At 46.8% G+C, this 24336-nt stretch overlaps 1 protein-coding gene across 1 annotated transcript in view; it reads right to left on the bottom strand.

Moving 5' to 3' along the window:
• Positions 1–455: 455 nt before the first annotated feature.
• The window catches only part of LOC144167667 (neuropeptide receptor 15-like), a 68915-nt gene continuing 45034 nt past the window's right edge, over positions 456–24336 (bottom strand). Inside the window, exons 2-4 of the mRNA XM_077696855.1 lie at positions 15850–16096; positions 8841–9014; positions 456–1360 (exon numbers count right to left, since the gene is read on the bottom strand). Of these exons, the coding sequence (XP_077552981.1) occupies positions 1058–1360; positions 8841–9014; positions 15850–16096 (724 nt within the window). The 3' untranslated portion in view covers positions 456–1057. The remainder of the gene's footprint in view (positions 1361–8840; positions 9015–15849; positions 16097–24336) is intronic.

The raw sequence follows: 24336 nt of genomic DNA, 5'->3' as shown, positions 1-24336 counted from the left end.
TGCAACAAATGTTTTGGCACAACTCTGCTTGCGTAGCCGCGTTGAATTAACTCTCGCATCATCTGTAAATTCCAAATAAAAAGCGTAATTACCGCGAAGTGGGGTGTAGGTTTGCCGCGGCGGCCGACTCGCAGCGACGGAGATGCCGAGCGGTCCGCTCACGCCAGCCCACCGTTTACACGCGCCCATTAGCAGCTGACATCACTCATCGCGACAATTTTCATTTTCACTTTTGAAAGGGCATGTAGATCCCCCCACCTTTCCATCAAGGTTTCATAGTACTCCGGGCACAGGTGAAATGTACGATGTTTTCGAGACGTCTTCAGTCCATAATTAATTTTCATGCATAATGAGTGATACGACTCACTGGAAAACCACCAAGTGATTTACTCTAACGGTCATACATGAAAGTACAGAACAGTTTATATTTGCACAACGAACGACATAACAACCGCGGAATGTGTTAACACTGCGAGTTCTCCGTTCCACAAATCCGTTTTTCTGAGCATTTACACCGAACACACGAATAAAAACTTCGCGCATGTCGTACATCTTCCCTTTAAAGTTCCAACCGGCGCACTTTCTCCAAGAAAATATCCGATGAACACGATATTGAACATGTTCTTTCGAACACTAAATCACGTAGAGCGGAGTATTTGCGCGCATGCAGCGGATATAAAACGCAATACATATTAACAGTTATTTTCACCGTAAGAACGAGATAATGTTGGCTGTCATGCGGACACACCACACGCGCTTAAAAACTTTCACCAGGCCGTTCATGGCGCGGAGTTAAAAACAGGCGTCAGAGTTTGTTAAGACCAACTCGAGTCACAAAGCGACGTCTTGAGGACAGCGCCGCTTAATCCGTCTGTATTGTTCGCTTAAAAAGTCTTGCAGGCTCTGGATTCTTGCTCTGGCACCAAGGTCTTCACGGCGTATAATGAGCTAACGTAACGGTAATTACTTGCGCTCTACCCACCTTCCGTCGTTAAGGTAACGGTGAAGCGCTCTGTTAAACACGCACCGGTCGTTTTAGGACCGTGCACTGCATACGTCACACTTGCGTCAGTGTCGTTTTACAGGAGTGGCCACCCACGCCTCCGCGCGTGATGGGGGAAGACGACCAGCGTCTGATGTCGCTCTTCTTGTTAGACGACGTCATGGCCGAGCCCCTGACAGCGCGCCTGTGGCGCATGCCCAGTATGGCGAGGAACTTGGCACGGAATTTGTGGCTGAAGATGCTGTACAGTAGCGGGTTGCATGCCGACGACGTGTAGGCCATCATGTTGACGATGATCAGGAACGTCCACGTCTCCTCGAAGCGCCGTCCGGACAGGGTGTTGTACAGTAGCAACGCCTGCGGGAAAGGCAGACGTAAGGGCGTTGGGGGCGCTCATCTGCTTTCACCATTGAATTTCAATAAAGGCGTAGTGGTTTAGTAGCTCCTTGAATACCCAATTTCAATACGAGTTTTCTGTCATTTTCATGCCACCGGCTCCTGTTCTGTCGTGGTTTGCGCATTGCGTCAATAGCAAAGGTAAAAGCATATATAGATCTTTACAGCATCGCTAGGAACTGAACAAAATGCGGGAACTGGCCTTTCATCGTATGTGGATAACGTCTGTAATCCAGAACGCCACCTGGCGTAAAATATGCTGTTAAAATTCTTGAAACCCTTTATTAGAGAAAATTTTTTAAAAAATGCATGTAATTTCTCACGTTTTAGATTCCTAGTGTGGCGTTATTTATGTAGTTTGTTTCGCCGTATGTTACCTATCTTGTTTCGGTATTTGCTCACCGTTCCAAAAAGAGAATTATGGCTTCTCACCAGCGCATTCGAAGTCAGGGAAACATGGCATTGCTTTATCGGTTATGGGTAACGCTATTGAGATGTCGGGCCCTCACAATCGGCGGGGTAGCTTCGAAAACTAGATTGAAAAGTTGACTGATGCGGGTTTTTTGCGGCAGTCCCTCATCGCGCAGTGGAGACTGTCAGAAACTTCCACACCAAGAATACAAAGACATGATCGTGCCCCCCCCCCCTCTCCCCCTCAAATGGCAGTCCCACCGTATGTCCACAGCGTATCCCATGCAAGTAAAAAAATGGGGGCCAATAAACGCAGTGAATGTGGAGTTCCAGCGGTGCTGTCGTTGTGCTCCACAATAAAGCCCCAATTTGTGATGTGAACGTGGTTGAACAGCAAAGCAAAACGAGTGCACGAAACAAAACGCGATTGATAAGAGGGCATTCCAAAGAAACGAACGCAACAAAACACGTTTGTTATTAATTCGCGAATGAGCACACTTTTTTATTTAGCTGGCATAGACAAACTCGAAAGGATTAGAGTTTCATCCAAACAGACAAACACGGGGTGTGTTTTTCTCCCGTAGAAGCCCATGTACTGACCAAAGACAGGAATTCCACAGCGTTAATAACTTCAGCGTGAACGAACTAATTAAGATTTAGATGAAACTCGCCGTAATGATAGAGTAATATTACCGGCAAATGGTCACATCGTTAAAGCAAGGGTTAGTGCCGTTTTCTAAGCATACTCCTCCCGTACATGCACACGTATTAATAGCAGACGGGCACGCTGTGAGGTTTACAACTTCACTGTGTCCTAAATAATTACCTCAAGTAAATAAAACTCAGCGTAATATATTAATGTTAGAAGCCAACTGTCAATAATATTGGTGGATTGTTTTGATAAAACAAGAGTTGCACATATCTTGGGAAGAGCATTCCCTATAACGGTGACTTTGTCGCAAGACGTTTTTGTCTTTATTACGAACGACGTAAACCGATTCGCTGTAAAAGTAGCTTCTGGCTGCGCAGGCATGCGTTACGTTTTTTTCTTTCTGCGCCCAGGAAGCTCAGCATATTGGGCTTTTCGGTGAATGCATGGGCCCCAAGCGGCAAAAACTACAAGACGCATCATCCCGACCGCTCCAGACAATGCGCGGGATGTCTTGTACATTAGATGTGCCTTTCATGTGGCAGAAGTTATGCGGGGAAAACGTTCCGCTCAGTGTGCTCGCAAACACTCTCCGAACAGGTATAGGCAGCAATTCGGCCGTTCGCCGCACTAAACGCCTCTATCAACCGGCGTTTTATGACGCCGCTATTTCAAGCTCCATCGCGAGCAGCGTGCGAGGGCTGTTCGCGAGGCCTGCGTAATCCACACAATGGGGGAACGCGGCGCGTAGGCACAGGGCGATTCTATACCTGAAATCACGATCGCTGCCTTATACGTGGGGGACTTACATTCTCACAACAAGAGAGAAAATTAGGCAGCGAAACGCCCATTGCTATGAGCACGGGGGAGCGACCCGATAATGTTACCATAAATACTAACGGGGACTACGAAGCTCCTCAGCTGCGTAGGCGGACGGGATGATAGTGGCTACATCCACTCTAGGGCCCCCCCACGTATCGAATGGGCAGAAGAGTGTCGATCATGGCGTCCCCGCAGTTTTTTCTGCCGCAATAGATGCCACCGTTAGCCCGCGCTAAGGGTTTGGGCCATTATCTCGCCACCCCCTGCAGGAAAGAAGTTTCCCTCCTGTCTCGTTTCTTAATCCGTAGTCATGACCGACTTTTAAGTGCAGAGCACTTAGGCGCTCGCCTTGTCGTCCTAGCTCGTTCGCTGAAACCAAGAATATCGCCACGACGGTACTGTGTAGCCTGTGACGGTCTTTTGGCCGTGGCGTAACCCAGAGGATTCGGAAGCCAAGCGGTTTACATAGTCATAAGCGCTCGAAACAAGTGAACCGCTGGGGCTTAGCAGTGGCTTAGCTCATCTATGCTAGGATATACGTAGCGTGAGCCAAGTTTCAGCTGGTTATTCTTAGCCTTCTTGGTTGTCTAAGATTAGCTGATTATCATGCTAACTGCTGCTTATCATCCAATCCAAATCCAATGCAATCCAATCCAAAAACAAACCAATCCAATCCAATCCAAGCCAAGCCAAGCCAAGCCAAGCCAAACCAAGCCAAGCCTCCCGCTTGCGCAATATGTGGTAGTGCAATGCCGGCACGTGCGGGGAGAAAAGCACAAAGAGAACAGAACTCCCGCTGGCGCCGTTTGAGGCAGGGGGCGCGCGAGCACTGCGAAGGCGGGAAATTTGATTTGCATGGGGTGGTAGCAGTAAGCGGATAACGGCGGTACAGCCCATTATGGCGAATCACTGCTCTGCACTTCCGACAGATTTCACATTGAGTGGAACGGCTTTAATTTTTTTTACTTCTCTCTTTTTTCAATGATAGTGTATACATTCCTTGTTGTTGAGTATTAAAATCAGTTGGAAGTCAGCGTAGTGTATATATTTTCTTGCTTTGTCTCCATTTTAGCGCTGTTTTTCTAAGCAGCATCATGGGGAAAATAGCCTGCCTTGGTTCACCTTTCGTTGTGTGGCGGGAATAGATTAGATAACAAAAACATTTTATTGTTGAACAGGTGGAATCATTTTCAAGTCGACTCTGGTGCCCTTCCGGCAGCGTCTTCGGCCTCCTGGGCTAATGAGGCCTGGGTCAGAGGGTAAGTACTGAGCAGCGCGGTCTATAACTGCTTCTGTTCGTAATTTGGAATACAATAAAGTTCTCTTTAGGAGTTTGAAGGTATTTCTCTTCGCAAGATAAAACCACGCGGACAGATCTGCGTATTGTTGCCATAGAGCACATTGCCTAAAATGCAGCTTAGAGTAGTAGGGTGATAGGAGGGCAGGGATAAAAGAAATATTCAAATTAGATTAGACGATTGCTGGATTGGATTGGATTGCAATCCAATCCAAATTGGATTGTGGCGCAGATTACAGGGTTGCTAAATACGATCCCGTAAGCTGTGCAACTGCGCTGAAGGCCTTACTTGGATGAAAGAATTTAACTGTGGCTAAACACCAGCTCCAAATGTGTCACGTGCTGGAAGCCTAGTTGACGCCACCACTCCAATCTCCGAAAAAAAAATATAATAAATGCGATTGTTCTGCAGTCCCGCCAAATAAGAGCGCACGAGATTGCCGATATCATAAGAATCCAACAAAAAAGAGGGAACAGAACTCTGCACGAAGGACCGCAGATGAAAAAAATATCGCAGAAACCCCCATAGTCAACTGTCGAGTAAATGTTTAAGTCACTTTAAAATACGGTGGCACCTTTAAAAGTTGTTTTCACTTCCACAAACATAGGAATTGTTCGGAAGACATTTTTCAAATAATATCAAAGTTTGATGGGCCAAGGGCTTTTTACTAAATACCTCTTTCCCCTTAAAATAGCCATCACACTTATGCGCACATACGCATCGCAGGGACGATATGTTTCAGAGGCATTGTAAGTCTGCTATCGAAGCATGATGGCTGAATAGCTTTTTTCTTAACACCTCCATATGAGCCCTTCAATCCCCATAGAGGGCTATATACGCCCATTAAATGTCGGCCGGCTATACCACTATACCCAACTGAATTGCTGGAAGGCGGTTCTCAAAGCAATGTAAGGGGCATTTTATGAAAATATACAGGCCCCAGTGACTTATATTAAATACCATCTATGTGAAACCCCATGTATCACAATGAAATGCTATACACCTAACCGTGTTCGAGTACTTTGAAGCCTCACTATTATAAGCAAATGCGTTGCTGGGAAGACCATTTGTAGGTTAAATACAGGCAGCCTTATATTGAGGATAATGGCCAAAAGGCTTTTATGAAATGCCGGCACAAAGTCCAGTGTATCCTTAAAATCCCTACCCTGTGAGCTCCTTGACACTCCGCTTCGCCACTGGGCCTTGGTGCATCGCTAAGAAGACATTGGCTCCACGGGCAATACGAAGAGTGATATCAAGGTACCGAGCTACCTGGATCAGAGTACAAACTAGAGTGGAAGATATCATAGCTCAAATAAAGAAAAAATAAATCTACTTGGGCTAGCCATGCAGTAAGACGAACCGACAACCGCTTTACAATTAGGGTAACAGAGTGGATACCAAGACATGGGTCTAAAAGAAGGGGAAGTCCATTAACAAAATGGAGGGGTGAAGGAAAAAAATTTGAGGGTAAAAAGTAGACTCGAGCAGCGCAGGACAGGAGCGGTTGGAGGTCAGTGGGAGAGGCCTTCGTCCTGCAGTGCACCATAGCAGGCTGATGATTATATTATGGTGTAAATACCCTAGCGCGTTTTAAACGAAGCTTACTATGGTTAGGCGACAGGGAAATTCGGCGGTCCCGTGTACGCAGAAAACTCATTTGGCGAAGCCCCATGCGCACGTGCGATAAAACCAGGTTGGAGAGGAGCTAGGAACAAGGGGGAGAGATCGAATGAGTTTATCGCTTGATTGGTTGTAGGGTTTAACGCGCCGACGCAACGCAGGCGGTGAGGCACGCCGTAGTGGAGGGCTACGGATTAATTTTGACCATGGAGGGACCTTTAACGTACGCCGAAATCTCGTACACACGGGCGTTTTTGCTTTTCTCCTCCATCAGAGAAGCGGCCCCCGCGGCCGGGAATTGAACCCGCGACCTCGTGTTAAGCAGCACAACGCCTTATGCACTGATCCGCCGCGGCGAGTATGAGTTTATAGCTGATGTAGCTGCACTCGCGCATCAACCGACACTGGCAAAGGCGCATCGGAGAAAGCGACAGAGTCTCTGTCGCAGCACGGCGGCCTCGCAGCGAGCTACTGCGTGAAGCCCAGCTCAAGCAACAAAGGTGGCCCGTGGCAGTGATGGTGCAGGTGGAGCTGCACGTTACAGTTTTGCTGTTTAACCAACAGAGTGGATGGGCGCATTTTATTAGAATTTTCGTGCGCAGCTAAAATTTTACACTTTATGTATCACCGACAAGCCGACGGATTTTCTCGAAGAGTTCACATAGTCATCCTTCGCATTTAATGGTTGTGTGTCCTACGATTACTGTGATTGCTGATTGTTGACCGAAAGCGCACTCGAAAGTGTGTTTCGACGTGCCGAGGCAACTCTGTAGTCTCTTACTGGGGAGACACGGGATCAATTCCATTACGAACGACCCACGTTTCCATGCAGTGTCGGAGAATGGCTTTTCGCTGCTTTTCGGGACCGTTTATGAAACATTAATTAGCTACAACACCCTCAAGCCGAAGCAGCAGTCAAAGCAGGGGGCGGAGCAGGGAGCGGAGCTTGGGGGAGGGGGGGGGGTGAGGCGGAGCAGGGGGCAAAGCGTCCCTAAAAAAGGGGAAAACATATTCGTAGGTAGGGAAGCTGGTGGACACTGCTGTTTGAACAGCCAAGAAATAAACTCCGTCGGCTACCTTTGAAAGAGCAAAAATAAATAGCTGACGAGTATTATGTAAAGTTAATGGGTTCTTCCAACGAAGAGGTTAAAAAAATGCACAGAAATTACCAGAATTGTCCACTAATGAGTAAGCATTTGTGTGCCATATTTCACTTAAGTTCATCTTCATTCGACAAATAAGGTGCACTTACCCGGTTGTAATGGTTCATTGCCTAAATACACAAATAAGAGATGTTCATGCAGATACAGCACGTTGCACAGTTGGAAGCTTTTTCTCCGACATTTTTATTCATGGTTTGGTTTGTTTTGGGAGGCTTTTTTTACTTCATGGGGAGAAGCCGGTGTGTAGGACAGACACTTTTTTTTATTTTGTCCTTTCAAATTTTGTATATAAATTCTGTCCATATTTTATTTTATTCTCCCTATTGTCTTCATTTACACTCTTATCACAAATAAATTTGCTGACTTAGTTAATTACGCAGTTTTGTGCAGATGCATGGCGTTATACGATTGGTGTTTTTCAGTATTTGTTTATTTATTTCTCAGTTGGTCTTTCGGAACCTTTCTTTTGGTTGTTTGAGGGCGATCTGTAAGATAAACATTTTTTTCGTTAGATCATTGTTATTCTTTTTAATGTTTCTATTTTCATTACAAATTTTTCTTGGACCATTTATGTCTACTCACACAGTTATAACCATTACATACGTTACATACTCTTGTGCAAATGCAAGGAATTACACTGTTAGTGCTGTGGTGTAGCCGGTAAGAAGAGCTTAAGCATTAAAAGGCAAGACTGGCGCACCAGAAAAAGCTTTTCAGCCACAAAGAGCGCGCCGCCCCAGAACCTCCCAACACGATGATATAATTGCATGAACCTGGCTTTGAAATACTTCTACACCATTTCCTTCCCACTGTTCACTGAATTTCGTCCAATCAACCCGAATTTCTCTGCTCGTGAAGGTTCCAACTTTCGTGAAGGTATTTAAAAGTTAGAAGCTCAGTTAGCCTAATTTGTGGCCCTCAATTCGGACGCTGCCGAAAAAAAAATATAGCTTGTTTTCAAAACCAAAAAGTTAAGGGTGTCTTTTTACACTACTTATCAATCAACCGTTGCATTTCCGGAGAAATTATTTGCACACTATTGGGACCAACTAAGGCGTTTTTGTTTTTTCGTTATTCGACCCAAAAGTTGGTCAAAACGAACAAAAATAGCTGGTTTACTCCGTAACTGTTATGACACTGAAATCCAGGTGTGGGTCTCTTGAAGGTGTTTAAATTACAGGCAACCTAAGAATGTTTCCCTGATGACGTCAATCAAGGGCTCAAGCTCCTCTTACGGGTGAATAGTACAAGCTTTAGCATCCACGCTGTGAATCTATAAGGAGGCAAAGAAGGCCAACCAACAGCCACGTGATGGTGGTTTTGGTTTGCTGGAGATAGCTGGGGTCAAATTAAAAACACGTGAACGATACGTAATAGATATACCGGATTCGTATCAAGAAGGTGACTCCCGTAATTAACAGCGATGCCCGTTTTTCTGTGCCTGAGTACGCGACTTAAGGTGCCTGGTGCCGTACCTGGTGCGGTGAGAAGCTGACGAAGTAGACGCTCACTCCGGCCACCAGCATCTTGACCACTCCTCGACGGGCCTTGACGGACCGCGCATACTTCTCCCGTCCCACCGCAGGCGCCATGGCCCGGAACGATTCGGCGCTGAACAGCCGTCGACCGACGATGGTGTACAGCACGCACTGTTGGAGAGAGTAGAAATAGTGAATTCAGATAGACTGGCTCCAACTTTTACCGCTTGCGAATTTCGATGTTAGCCCAATGTATTAGGAACTCCCGGTACCTCATTATTAAGCAGATTTGTGCTTTGTGCATCGACAACCCTGTTTTCTAGAATTCACAGATTTAAAAAGAAAGACCAATAAATGTATATTTCAAGAATGGGTATTTAACCCAATTTAGGAAAATATATATTTTCACCAAGAAAGTAGATTAAACGCCGCGCCAGATGTCGTAGAAAGACCAATTATCAACTACAATCTTAAGTAAGCTGCTTAATATAATTTCCCTAGATACGTAAGCTCTGTATTGTTGCGATAGATGCTGGAATACGTTTGAAGAGATATGAGATTTGTGATTTTTGATGCTCGTGTTTGCGAAGAACACTAAGTTCTCCAGTGAAAAAAAAAGCGTCAAGGAGCAGCGCCTCTGCATCACTATGCCAATGTTTATTTATTTATTTAGTAGTTAGTTATTAAGTTAGTTAATCTGTTTGTTTGTTTGTTTTCTGTTTGTGCAACTATACCTCCTAAACGTTGGACATTCCGTGACAGTTTGGGGTATAGAACATCGTTTATTCACTAGTTCTATTATTATATGCAGCAATATTAAACGGGCCCTGATTATCGCGTCGCAACGTTCTTTCCAATCGCTCGCAGTTTTCACTGCGAAAGAATTGATACGAGCAGAAAAATGCACATGAAGGGGGTCAGTCAGCCATTCCCATGCAAATGTGATGAGCAGGTAATATAACGGAACCGTCTAGAAAAGCTCAGCCCGAACTTCCAGCCTCGTCCCTCGTGTAATATGAATGATCAGAGTGTATGAATTGTGAAGCGCGCTTTTTCCCAAACTCAAGCCTGCTAATCAGGTTAGGGTAATAAGGGTCCCAAACTGTGCATGCATATTCATGCCTGGGGCGGAATAAAGTTAAACATGCTAGCATATCTAGTTTCCGTCCTTCCCAAGCTTGAGCCCGCATAACCAGAAAAGGACCCGGACAACAACTACGATGTCTTCCTTTTTAGAACGCCGATGTGTACAGTCTTGTTGAATGCACTTTCTCGTAAACGTCAGCGCAGCCCTGGTACCGGTGAAACGTTTTATACGCTACAAAGCAAACATTGAGTCTTTACCTTTCGCAAATCAGCAATTTGATTGAAATCCGTAGAAAAGAGAGAGTTCTGCTGTGAACAGATACGGACAACTGCGCCGACGTTCCAGATTGCAATAACGAAGAACAGTGAACAGCCCGGAATAAGTTTGAAATAAGCCCGGAATAAGCTTGAAGGAGTACGCAGGGAGCTCTTTTAAAGCTAGTTTTCATGCCCGACATTATAATGGGAAAATGGGGTATCCTCTGCAACTTTAAGCTAGGTAAAATTTGTAACAAGGGTGTTGTAGGCGTTTCGTTAGCTAGAATTTTTGACTGAATTTACGTGAATTTTAAGCAGAGGTTTTTACGGGTAGGGTGCTTTTCCCAAGGTGCCTAAACATGTTGCCTATGGTGCAAAGGAAATAAACGCTGTCTCAGGATTGAGAAGACTGCGGCAACATTCACTCTGAGCAACATTTAAAATGTGATGCGTAATTATTGAAACGAACCAACAATCGCAAGTTTTAACTAAGTAACACTGCTCTAACCATCGCCATGGCTGTAGTTGCTTTGAAACTACACATATTAGTCGACCAGCTCATGTGCTTTAGCAGACTTAAATTATTCGATCTAATAGTGTTGAATTCTGCTTTGTATACCAAGACACTTTGAAAGGGACATTTACAGGTCAGGTCTACCGGCTTCAAATATCATTTGCTTCAAAAAAATGCGGTGCTTGAGTTCGCATGCCAATCAAAACTTCCCTCAAATGGTGGCAGTTTACGCATAAACGCCGGCTTGCGCTGGGGTGCTTCAAGAGCACGGCTGAAAACGATTACGTGACACACGTAGCTGGTCAGCCTGGCTCAGGCCCCCACACGAGACGTATTTCCACCACAAAGTAAAATTCCTAGGGGCCTTTCGATCTTCTTACTCCTTCTAAAGGCCTGGCGATACTTACTAACAACTTCTTTACTGCCGCACCGGTATTTGCGTCTCTTTCTTTGCTTTCGTTTCTGTGTCTTTTGGCACGAATTACTTCGACGGGCTTTTTTTTCTGCTGCACCGTGTTTGCGTATTTTTATTCGTTATCACTTCTTCGTCTTCGTCGTATAACGCGAATTACGCCAGCAAGCAGACTGGCACACGCCACAGCTCCCCTAGATATACGGCTCAGCGCGGCTGCAGTGCATCTGTTCTACTCACGTGCCATCACGTTCAGGTGTCACGCTGCACGCGCTATTCGAAAACTTTGACGTTTCCGATTCACAGTTTGTGAATTTTGTGAAGCGGTCACATTAACCTCTCAAACCTCCCGATCACAGGCCATTCCCCCTCGTGGGCATGTGGTACGAATAAAGCAAAAACATCGACAACAGCTTTGGTTCCACCGCTCGTAACGTGCTGGTAAATTCTAAAGAAAAACATTTCTGCACACTTCAGAAATAAGCTGCATACTTCAGAACTCCCCGCGAAAATATGGTTTAAAAGAAAGAGCTTTTTCGTACCTTCGGACAGTAACTGGAGGGCATGCAAGAAGCCTGAAACAATAGAGAATTGTTTTAATGAATGCTGGGATGCTGTGTTTTTCTGGGATGTGTTTCCGAGTTCATTTAGAAAAGAGTTTGACCTCAACACTGTTACCATTCTATTTCTAACAGCAGCCAGTGACAGCCGTGTTGCCTATGATCTCGTCTTTATAATTGGCCTTCAGAGTCTATGATATGGTGGACCAGGATGGTTGACCGTCATTCTGAGCCTGCGCGCCCAACAAAAAGTGTATTTCAAGAGGAGATTGCCCAAAGTGCGCTGTGTACATAGGCATTCAAGCAATGCTGTTGACTGGTTTTGGTGTTTCGATATCTCTCTGTCAATGTCCGACGTTTTATGTGAGCTAGTGTGATGTTACAACTACTGTTGTAGCTCGAGTTTTGCTATAATAAGTTTGCATTGTTGTTTGTCGCATTTGATACGGGACTATAGTCCGCCTCCCTCTTGCTGGGGTGATTCGAGTGACATTTAATTCTAAGGAAGGCTATGACGAACACTTCAATTGATAATCTGTTCCCTGTGGATTTTTAACGCCAGTCCTATTTACAGCAGCATAAGAACAGTGTTTCAGTTTGTGTCAAGCATATGTGCGTGCCGCCAAATTCCAAAACATTTTTCTCTAAGGTTTCGAAATAAATCATGCAGCCAGTTTCCGACGCACAAGAGGTTTCAAATAATACTGACGACCCAGAAACTGGTGATGCTCCTGTGACCGCTTCAGGCCAAGTGATCAACGCTATTGAGTTGATCAGGCTCTTGGGTGGGCTCACGAAGCAACAGAGGAGGCGTTGAACGTGTTTGTGTGGTACCAAAAGTGTCCGCTCAGTGCTAACAAAGCGCACGGAGGCGAAAATCAAATGCCTTTCTTATAGGAAAAAAATTCCCCCGCATTTCCCCGTGGGGGAGAATGTGAAAGTGCGAATGCACGGTTGTCGGCCCGCTTGCGGCGCTTGCGCTCGGCCCCCGCAGCCCACCGCCTCGCCGCCTTCTCTTCCATCTCTGCCATCGGGTTTGTAGTATCACGTGTACACCACGCAGTTATCAAGCCGCTATAACGCCGCTGAGTCGCCAACGCACGCCGCTGACGACGTAGTTTGAATGCGTTAAAGATATAAGGCGCGTCACTAACACTGATATCAGCGTCGCGTCCGTGGCTTGGTCGGTAGAGCGTCGCGCTGCGGCCGCAAAGTCCTCGGATCGAAACCTAGCACCGGATGCTTTTTTTTTTTTAAATATAGAGGAGCACTGCGGACGCCGCCGCCGCCGCCGCCGCCGGCGGTGGATGGTTTGGGGTCGCTTATAAAGTGCATTCGCACTTAAAAAGTTTTCCTGCCTAAAACCCCTACCGTTTTATCGTAATTTCACCGCGGACACTGAGCGCATTGCCAAGGTATCAGCATGCCAGCGCCGAGGCATTACGATGGCATCGTGGCTGCTGGGATGCGCCTTCCTTTAGACATCGAATTTATAGAATCAAATGCTTGTAAAGCAACCATGCCGATTTTACAAAGTTCTCGATTTAACGAAATAATGCGCGGTTCTCGGTGACTTGGTTAGATCGGGTTCGGACTGTATAACGATTGCATGTGGAAATTCAGCGATATCTACTTTTTTTGCAGAAATGCAGGGCGGTACACTTTCCTGGCTTTGGGGGTACTCTGCAAAGAATGCTACGCATTAAAAAGGACATCAACATCACCCCGTACTCCCTTTCTTCTTTCCATTTAAAGATGTTAAGGGGGACTCACCTGTTAACATTCCTATGGGACTTACTTCTTCATGACGCAAGGGCTTAAAGGCCATCGTGTTCCCATAGAGTTTTGTACTAATATATACTAGAGGAAAATCTGGCACTGCATTCGCGGGCCGCAGTGGGCGGCGCCATTGCAGCTAGCGACGTTCCTCGCCTCCTTGGCTTGGATAGCCACATGGCTTCTTTTTCGTCTTGAAGCCAAAATCAACAAAAACGGGTAACATTGTTTTTTTTTTATTCATCTTGCATGAAGCTTCTAAATAATCCCTGACAAATAAATCGTTCTGAAGCTTTAATTTTATAATTATAAAACAAATTTCATTAATCTTCTGCAGTAATACTGTTGCATTTTTGCAGCCAGAGGTGACTTTTCAGCCTGTTCGTGAGCCATGCCAAGGACAAGGGGAACGTGCCTGCCCGGTACATGACGGAACGCTCGCCGAAGCGCGGCTCCCCTAGACGGTGGCGCCAGATTTCCCTCTAGTGTATATTAGTATGCAACTCTATGCGTGTACCTATGCGCAAGGTCTTGCAGAAATGTTCCGAACGGCGTAGTTTGCCTATTTTGGAAATATGTCACTTCCGTACTGAAATAAAAAAATAACACTCATCCTTGCTAGACAGCTATCGCCATTTAGTCAAGACTAGATGAATCAAAATATTTTGAGTGTTTACTTTTAAGGCCCCTAAAAATTATATATTTCTAAAAGAAGCGAACTAGGCTTTTATGAACAGTTTCATGTATCAGTAAGTCTTTTTGTATCGGTACACTATGCTTTTTAAGCCCGTGGGTCATGAATGTTAGACGTTTTTGTTCTGGCAGAATTATTCAGCTTGCGGAAGTGCCGCATGATTGATCGGCATGCGGAACCCCGCAGTCTAACCAACTGTATTTTTCGGGAACCGGCAGTGCCAGTGCGGAGCGTTTGTGCGGCGCAGAGTGATCTACCGGAGCGGCTGCGTCTTTTGGATGCTTGCGTCTGCTTGCGTTAGTTTTGAAATGGTGCCAAACTTTGTTACACTGATGTGCTTACCCTTTGCTGTCTGTTACTTTTTATCTGAATTTGTCTAAAATTTCAATTTTCATGCGTGAAAGGAAAAAAAGTGTTGGTATATCGCAGCATCTGGCTGCCTGCGACTGTGGAGAGCAGGGTTCAAATCCCATGGTATCACACAAATGTTTATTTATTTATTTATTTACTCTAATCCTCGGTGGATATTTTGTTGACCGGGCAACAATGGTGCTTTCACATCAAAACTGCACATCAGAACGAGCTGAAGCATAATGCCCGACTGGAGAATGCAGGGTCAGGGTGCGTTTTTAAAATACGATTCAAAGATACAAAGACACCCCAAAAAATATATCACATAAAAATGTGATTCAAATACGCTGCGCCAACTCGGACTCAAGGGCAGAGAATAAAAAAAAAAGATAATACTCAGAAGCAAGTTTTCATTGCCATTTTATGCTGTGCATATATGGATTACCTTAGAGTGCCGCTCAAATATCGAAGTCGTTGGGCGCGCAACGTTCATACAAAAATCATAAGCATGGCTACGCATCGCCCTATTCACTTAAAAGTATGCTGTGGACACATTCCTACCCCGATGGACACTATTCAGACATCAACAATTCGGGTTTTAAGCGTGGAGGCTACACTTGGACTCGGACGCGGGCAGTAGTGGAGGGCTACGGGAACATTTCGAGCACCTGCGGATCCTTAATACACGCCGAAATCTTGACGCACGAGTATTTTTTTTTCTCGCCTGTATAATACCTGGTCTACACGGCCGTTTCAAAGGCCTTCAGAAGGTCCTTGAACCAATTGTCTATCGAGTGCCCCATTGTAAATACATAGGGCGCACTTGACGGTGAGCGTTCAACTGCCAATCGAAAGTTGACGTGTAGCGCAGGTATTAGAATAACGGCAGCCGTGGTGGAATTGAACTCTCGTACATGGTATCAGCAGTACAACGGCTTACCAAATGAACAATATAATATACTAGTTTAGAAATGACTACCCGCTGTCCTTTCTTAAAATATTCGCTCAGATTTTCTACGCGATGCTGGGCACCTCAGAGGGATTTTTGTACTTTTTTCTGGGCCTGATAACGCAACACAAATAGATGCCTAATGCTTTCGCCACAAAAAATTGAGCGTGACCGAAAAAAATCGGACGCCATTTTCAGAAAGCACGAGCTAGATTAAGTCATAGTATTCATTTTACCTTTTGAGCAAAACAACGCAAAATACTCGTTCTTGTCTGTTAAGGATAGCGTATTCTGATCGCGTTTCATTTCTCGCTGGTAGATCAAGCATGACAACCATTACTCGTCACCGCAGACAAGGGTACGTAAGTGAGCGGGTTCAGAAAGTTGAATAACGATGAAGGCTCACCTGCAGGACGAGGGGGATGAGGTAGAAGAGCAGGAACTCTGCGTACTTGAAGACCACAAACGCCTGGAACGACGGGAAGCGCATGACGCAGGGCGCGAAGCCCGGCCGAGCCTGGTGGATCACGTGGTACACGAGGTTCGGTGCCGCCAGCAGGGCAGACAGCGGCCACAGAGCCGCGATCACCAGGCGCACACGCTTGCGGCAGCACAGCAGGTGAGCCCTCATCGGGTGCACGATGGCCACGTACCTGCGTATGGTTAGACCTATTAAAGAGGATTGTCTTTCTTCGATTACTTAAACGAGAAAGTTTTGGTCGGTCTGTCTGTCGTTCAGAAAAAGATCATCGAGGGCAGCCAGATGGCTGACCTGGATGGAGCCACTTGGCAAATAAGTTAAAAATTACTCCCACCACCACTCGCGGGAACATCTGTGTAGATGCGACGCATAAGGGGTTCCGTTGTTGTTTCCGTTAGGTTGATTCTCCCATCGCGTGAAACGTGCCGTGAACCTCCTGCCGCGGCTATGACGCAACGTGGCGCGGTTATGACGCAACACAATCCAACACAATCCACTTTAATCCAATCCAATCCAAGTCAAGCCAAGCCAAGCGAAGCCAAGCCAATCCAATCCAATCCAATCCAATGCCCCTCGCGAGAGAGTGTTCGCTATCGGAGAGGAGAGGGGGTGAGCGGCGGAGAGCGCAGCTCGCGCGGCGAGGAGAATGGGGGAGGGGTGTGGATGGACAACAACGCCGTATGGAGGGACAACGCGAGTGAATGAGATGCCGTCGCATCTAAAATAATTATTGAACGAGAAGTTTATATCGGCAAAACTTTTCCAAACCACATAATCTCGAAACACACTTCGCATTTGACAACATTGTTCTGCAAAAAAGGAAACATTAGGCATTTGTGAGGCAAATAATCTATCCTTAAGTAGTAATTGCAGTGTCCCTTTAAGTAAAAATACAAGGGTACTTGATTTTTGCGATAGAAAATAAATAAATGCGCGTAGAAAACAAGGTTTTGCCCTCACAATACAAAAGACGTTCGCGCCGACTCCATATATTTGTGACAGCATTCCAAGGAATACAAGAGTAACGGAAGGTTTCAGTTGAAGGAGCCCGAGCAGCGGAACGCGGTAAAATTGAACTGCCATAAGCAAACCTCCTCCGTATTTTTGTGACAGGGGCGAGACAAGGGGAAAGTGCGTGGGCGGTGAGAGGAAAAAAAGACGAGAGGCATTTACGTGGCAGCGGCGACGGAAGATTTTCGTCTTTCAACGACATTTCAGTTTCAGTTTCAGTTCTCGTTTAGTATTCCTTCCAAAAGTGTAGTACAGTAATAGTATTATACAGATGAGGGTTCCAAAGTTAAAAAATGTAACGGGACCCTCGATGCATTACAGCAATCAATAATTAGATAAAGTAAACAAGCAACATGTAATTCGAGTGAATGGCAGTCAATTTTACAATATAGTGGGGTGAGTAATCATTAAGCTAAGTGACTCATCAGGCAACGAAAACCGGCGCAAAGAAGGAAAGAAGAAGAAAAGAAGAAAAAATAGAAAAAGAAAAAATCGCATCTTGTTTAATGGCGGACATTGTCAATCAAAATACAATTATCTTAACTGCATAACCAAAAACCAAAAAAACCCAAAGCCCGAAAAGAGGCCGCTAATAATTTACCAGAAAACGTTTAAGCGACTTTTTGAATGATGACAAAGTAGACATTGATTTAACAGAAAGAGGCATGTCATTCCTTAAAGAAATGGTCGCAAAACCAGAGGTCATTTTTCCATAATTTGTGCGCGACGCGGGTAGCAAAAAGTTAAGGTTCGTTGCAAATCTGGTCACATTGTTGTTTCGTAAGAAAACTGAATCAGCGAAGTGAGCAAATACCCGGTCAATTTTTATTTTACCAACATCTAGGTTTGATTTCGCGCTGTTTTCCCAAGTGCCGTCCTGTGAAAAACACTTCCCCCTGCAGACCTTCGTCATCTCATCTGCAGTGATCAAAATTTAGAAAATACAGCACTTTCTTGCCACCTGGCTTTGAGACCATCTCTCCCGTTAACCTTAGCCCACTGGAAGAACACCGGGTAATTAAAATAGCACATTTTAGTACTTTGACCAGCGTGACACGAGCGGTAAAGTGCTGATTCATTACGAAAGGGTTACCCTCTTCAAGAGACCTTATGACTCACTTCACCGGGCTCACAACTGGAGAGCTCCAATCTAAATTTCCTCACCTCCCTACCTACCGAACTACCCCTAGCAGACCTTGTGCCTTGTTTTGGTCAATAAACAGTTTACAACAACAGCAACCTTTCTTCAATTTATAGTTTCATAAAAGGGGAACATTAGACCAGCAAAGCTTCCCATTTTAGGCCAATCTCCCAAGTGAATATGGGCCATAAAGAAAGGAACAGACCCCACAACCACACCCCGGAACAAAATGTAGAAAACCGGGGGTTAAGATGCTGGCTGATTCCAACATCCTCAAGCAGAACACTTTTTCCGGGGAACCATAAAACGGGACACAAAATGGCAGCCTCGCCGGCGGAAATGGCGGAGAAGAGTAAGTGTTCGGTGTACTGCCGTAATGCGAACGAGAAGAGTTTACAAAAACAAAATGAAGTCAGCCCCATCTGCTATGCTGCTAATTTCAATTGACCTCGAGATCTTTACACACCAGCCCATCACTCCCGACATTCATATTGCGTGGGCACGGGTAACGCTCCCTCCTAGGGAATGAGGCAGCTCATGTCTGTCAGCGCGCTCATACTCCGGGTATCCTTGGGAGATTCTGACTCGAATGACCATACAAAATGCGATTTCCCAATTCCATTTAGATACAATGTCATCCTGGCTCACCATTGGCTCCAAAGAGGAGATTTACCCCTCCCTTATTTCGAGCTGGACAAGAATCAAGAAACCGTGCTTGAAATAGTTCCGACAAATGCCTTTCCCCACGGAAAATGACTCCATGCGATTTATCCCTCCCTGTTCTCTTCAATACAACAAATTCTGCCCACCTCCCTGCACCCTATACCATATGGCATGTGAGTTCCCCCCCCACCCCACTTCTTCCTCCTCTCCCAATCCTTTCCCAAGAGATGTGGGAGGGCCACCTGGCAGCCCCCACCCGGAGGATCAGCTTCAGCTTATCTCCCGGGCGGAGCTCGCTGCACTTCCCAGGCTGTCACCCGCGCGAGTGAATGGCTCTGACATCTCCCATTTTGTTCAATATAAACCTTCATTCCCCCGCCCCCTCACCGATAGCTGCAGTTATTGTAATGAAGGTACTAATGGTATTGGATAAATTTATTATTCACTTCATTTTTTACTGCTTTATTATTATTTTGATTGATCGAGCGACATTGCTTCATTTCCGAGGTTTTTTATGAAGCCCTGGTCAATCTCCTTTTGTTGGTACGTGTTATACAGCATATGCATGCATGTACAGGAAGCATCTTCACCTGTTTTATGCAGCATGGGGTCCTTCCAAACGCTAGACATTAAGGAACATACGTACAATATACATTTAAAGAAATCTCGAAATTTTCATGTGACACGGTACAATTAAAAAATTGTACCGTGTCACATAGAGATAAAACCTGCGCTTTAAAAAAAGCGCAGGTTTTATCTCTATGATGAAAATTGCCGTACATGCGCGTCCCCCAGCTTTTTCATTTGTTAACTTGTGTTTCGTTCATTAACTCGCCCCGAAATACATCAACCTGCCCAAGCAGTGACAACGCCCCACCTCTCCCTTTTGTCGGCGCGCCAAAAATCTCGCCAAGTTGACTAATCATATCATCAACTACACCAACATCGTAATTATCAGAAGAGCGGCCAGCTTTCTCATTATCCGTTACATGTGGCCCTATTATCTGTTCTCGCACTTAAAGGGGTCCTGAAATGCCTTCCGCCGATGCATGGATGCACATGTAACCAAATAAAGCAATGTATTAGCAATCTCCTCCTGCAAGAATTTTGTTAAAGCGATGAGTATTAGCTGAGAAATCGTAAATCGAAAACCGCGCATTATCGTCGCGCCGTATTTCCTCCTCCTTTCAACTGTTTCTTCTCTGTTGGCCTCCCCTCCCATGATGCTTCGCTCCTCAGCGGTGACGTACTTCCGCTATTGCGCTCCCACAGACTGCCGTCTGCTACGGGCCAGCTCTTTCGGCTTTTTCATCTTTGTTGACACCATGGACACTCCTCTAAAGGCTGGAAAAGCGAACGAAAGACCTGGCCGCATGCGTGCGGCCTGGCCTTGCCCTTTCGCGCTATACGTAGCTGCAGTTGGTATCGGCGGCGAACTCGCAGCCGCGCAGGGAGAATCGTGCGCTCGTTCCCTTTGGTGCACCGCGCACTGTTTATCCAAAAAGCGCGGTCTCATATGTGGGCCCGCTGGTGCCGGGTGTTATTTTGCGGTGGTTGTAATTCCTACTACCGGCGGCATGTGAAAAAAAGACATTTTAAACCGACACAGAACCCGTGCACAAAACGCGCCGGATCGGATTGCTTTATCAGTGGCGATGAACGGGAAGGCGCAGAGCAAACCAACGCCGCACTCGAGCAGCGAGCATCCGTGTTCTGCCAAGCTGCACCCGTGTGTTGCATTCAATACTGATGGGAAAGCGTTGTTTGAACTTGTTTTGATAGTCGTAAAATGTTCAGGCACTCCGGCACTCCGCTAGCAGATCAGCCGCCGAGTCATTTCGGAAAACATTTAACAGATGGCGCCGTATGCATTAGCATGTCGCAACGCAAAACTGATGAGACGTTCTACTAAAACTCCCCTCGCGATGTTTACGTAGCGGGACGCAAAAATTTAGCGTTTAGCGTATGCAAAGGCACAAACGCTGTACGAAAAGTCTCTAATAGCAGCAAAATAGCGTGCGTACGTGAGGCTGCTTGCGTTTACAAAGCTGCACGCCGAGCGCTTACGTTTCAAACCTAGTGACATTGTTTAAATACACTCGCAAGCACAGTGTAACGTAGTCACATATCAACCGTATGCTCAGGCGACAAGCAAGAGCTTATTTTATGTGGGACGGAGATTGCGCATAAAGGCCCGTTCGCACTTGCGACGAAAGCGAGCGAAAGCGATGGGAATTTCGTCGCTTTGTCGCGCGACGATCGTGTTTGTCGAACTGTCGGGAGAAATTTTCGTCGCGCGACAGAATTCCCGTCGCTTTCGCTCGCTTTTGTCGCAAGCGGGATTGGAAAGTTCTGCCCCTGCCGTCTGCTACGCAGCGCGGAGGCAACCGCGCGATCTGCTCGGGCCGGACGAACGCGCACACTCCCGCACGGCAGCGCCCCAAGCGGCAGCCGGCCGCGTACATCGCTCCCGGCGCCCGCCTGGGGCCCGCCCTCGGCACACTAGCAACACTAGCCAGTATATTACAGGCACAATAATGGAGGAAATATCTTTTGCTTCCGATGAACCAAGTTCTTTGCCCCTGTGTTTTTAAATACGTGAAGTGGTTAGCACGTCGCCCTCACGCAGCTCTGTATCGTCGTAGCATCGCTGACTGTCCGAACGAAGCTTGCAGCTAAGCCAATGCAGCGACCGAAGCTGCGTGTGTGTGTGCATCGCCTCCTGTATCTAGCGTTCGTTTCGCGATGAAATGCGACGTTGTACTTCTGCGGGTGGATTGTGCTTCCCATGGTCTGGATTATCTTTCTCGAACGACGAACGACTCAACCTCGCATGGGGTATGTGTAGTGTGCCTGGCTAAAAGCCTTCTCGCTTGCGTGCCAGAGTTCAGTGACTTGCTGTTCGTCCCCGCAAACAAGGCGCGAGGTGAGTGCCGAATTTACGACGGGCAGGAGGAAGCAACCGATCGTCTGTCAATCGCGGTTCAGACTTGCAACGCATGTTGTGATGTTGTGTTCGTCCGAAACGCATCTCTGGTTTGTTTTGAAGTTGAATAAAATGTATCCGTCAAACCCGGGCATTCGGCTCAGGGCGTTCTCTGCGATTGCACGAAAGAAGTGCCACGGGGCTTCAACGCTTTCTTTGGGGAAGGTACTCAGGTAAGAGAATATCCATGTAGTGTTATGGCCGTGTTGCATTCAATACGAACGGTTAAGCGTTTGTTTACACTTGTTTCGTTTGTCGTAAAATGTCCAAGCACTCCGGCACTCCGCTTGCAGATCAGCCGGCGAGCCGACGCTGAGCAGACGACTCATCTCTTTGCCGGAAGTGCGTGAAAAAGCCGCCCAATAGCAGGAAGTCTAGCTCATGACGAACATATGGGAATCGATGATGTAGACATGTGAAGATGGCGGCGTCCAAAAACACGAAGGGAAGGGTGAGAAAAAAGCGACAAACTTTGCAACAAAAGTGTGAGCTTTCCGCTGCGCGTAAAAGAGTAATACTTGGCACAGCTGACGTTGACGACCCAATCTAACGATTGCGCTAGTTCATTTAGTGTGCTCAAAATGCCTTTCAGGGCCCCTTTAATCAGCCAGTTTCACCCGTACATGTAACTTGCTGCGAAATGTTTCCCGCGAATTCCAAATTACTCCTATTGAATCTCTATCAGATCTTTCAGGGTAATCGCGAGACTCCTTCCTGGCCCGCGATCCACAAGATATGCCGGTCGCGCTGCTTCAATGCTCCCACGTAAACACACGCACGTGCCCAAGCGTCGATTGCCAGCGTGGGTTCCTACACCCATTAATTAACCACCACGCCACAGTTAAAAAACACCCTTTGACGTTCCCGAAACGGCAGACGACTGCACTCATCGATAAGAAAAGTGCAATGCGTCGTTTCACACGTAAAGTAACACGTTTCACCATGCCGAAGAAGTTTCATGGAATTAAATTAGCGCATTAACCCGCAATGGCCGCTGATTATTGCGTCTCTAGAGGAAATGCGCAAGCAGCGGTAACTATGTCATTGCTTACTGCCAAACAAGTACACATATTGGTTGTTTTATCGTGTGCAGCATGAGTCTTGCGCCGCGCGCAACGTGAAAGAGCAGACGACGCGAGAGCGCCATCCACACTAGGAGCGGCTCCTCCCGCCGCCTCCAGGGGCCGACGGTGTTCGATCTCGACTTTGCTGGTACCGCTTACGCACCTTCGCCCGGTTGCGTTGAACGTTGGTGTTTTGCGCCCACCGACGTCTGGGGCCACGTGATCCGTGTTTGCTCTCTGGACTCATTTCCGTTCTGTATTCCTAGTGCGACAAGACTCGAGGCGAGCGGCCTTCCTCATTGGGCTTGCGGACCCCGCGTAAGTGACCCATCCCGGCGCCTGAGCCGGCACACTTCTAAGACACATGCGAATGACGAACGCACAGCTGTATATCGTTAGTGGAGCCATTGAGTGATGCGAGCAGTGTGGTTGCGAAGCGAAAGTGTTGCAACTTGCCGCGATGACACTGAAGTTTTTTTTTTGCCAATCTTGGTCAATCTCGGCCAATTTATTTGTGTGTATGTTTGACGTGACAAACGGGCGCCGGAGCAGTAACTAGCTGGTGAGGTGACCAGTGCGATTGCAATAGGGAAAGTGTTGCCACGATTACTCTGGAGCGTTGTTTTGGGGGGCAATCTTGGCTATTATCTCTAAGTGGGTATGTTTGGCGTGACAAACGTGCACCGGCGTTTTAACCGGTGGCGGTCGCAGCGAGGCCCGCGCTCGGGTGCGTGCGCTCGACAATTTCTTTGGTATTTTTAACTGCGGACATTAAAAATTGCGATTAGCTAAAGAGCTCCTCTCTTAAAACATAAAATAGCATGTAGACGTCCCCATACTAATACGTATCCAAATCGAGACCTCCACATACACTTTCACTCAGATATTCGGGACGGTAAATGTAAACACTGCCCCCAGCTTGCGATTTTATTACCCATGCTCTGGCAATGTCCTGCTATACAAAGAACAGACTTCAGCAACACAAAAGGCGCATTTATTTTCACGAGCAAAGAGCAATGGGAGACCGTGCTGCTTAGCGAGGACCCTCCCATCCAGCCGCAGTGGGCCGTCCAGAGGGCCGAAGGCACCGCTAGGAGCCAAGACATCGTCAGCCCTCCAGTACCCTTTTAAAAATGGCCGCCTACGCTCCTCTCAGATCTAGCCGGCTCTGCTCGCTCGCCTTTTTCGCGGAGTTCGCGGAGCATGTGTCCTACATTGACGAGGCATTAAATGAAGGTTTAGGGGATTTCAGCGCCGTGAGATTCCCATGCTAGCGCATAAAGTACCGGCTGAATACCCTCGAGCATTTCAGCGAGGGCGACTTCCTGTCGCGGTGCCGCTTTACCAAATCGATCAGTGCTTGAGCTGCCGAGGTGACTACCCTTCAAGCCAAACGCCAGCAACCGCGGCCAGCCATTGCAACCTGCGTTGTGGCTGCTGGTCACGTTGCGGTGTTATGGCGCCGTTACATTTCAGGTTGGGATGGGTGCCTTCGTCGACGTGTCGCCGCCGCCAAGGCGTGTCGTCAGGCGTTGGTTGGAGCTCGT

This window comes from Haemaphysalis longicornis, unplaced genomic scaffold, assembly GCF_048455015.1.
Source record: "Haemaphysalis longicornis isolate Haplotype H1 unplaced genomic scaffold, Haemaphysalis longicornis Haplotype H1 scaffold_2, whole genome shotgun sequence".
NCBI classification, from domain to species: domain Eukaryota; kingdom Metazoa; phylum Arthropoda; class Arachnida; order Ixodida; family Ixodidae; genus Haemaphysalis; species Haemaphysalis longicornis.
The sequence above is the reverse complement of the archived record's forward strand: the minus strand, read 5'-3'. Positions and strand labels throughout refer to the sequence as shown.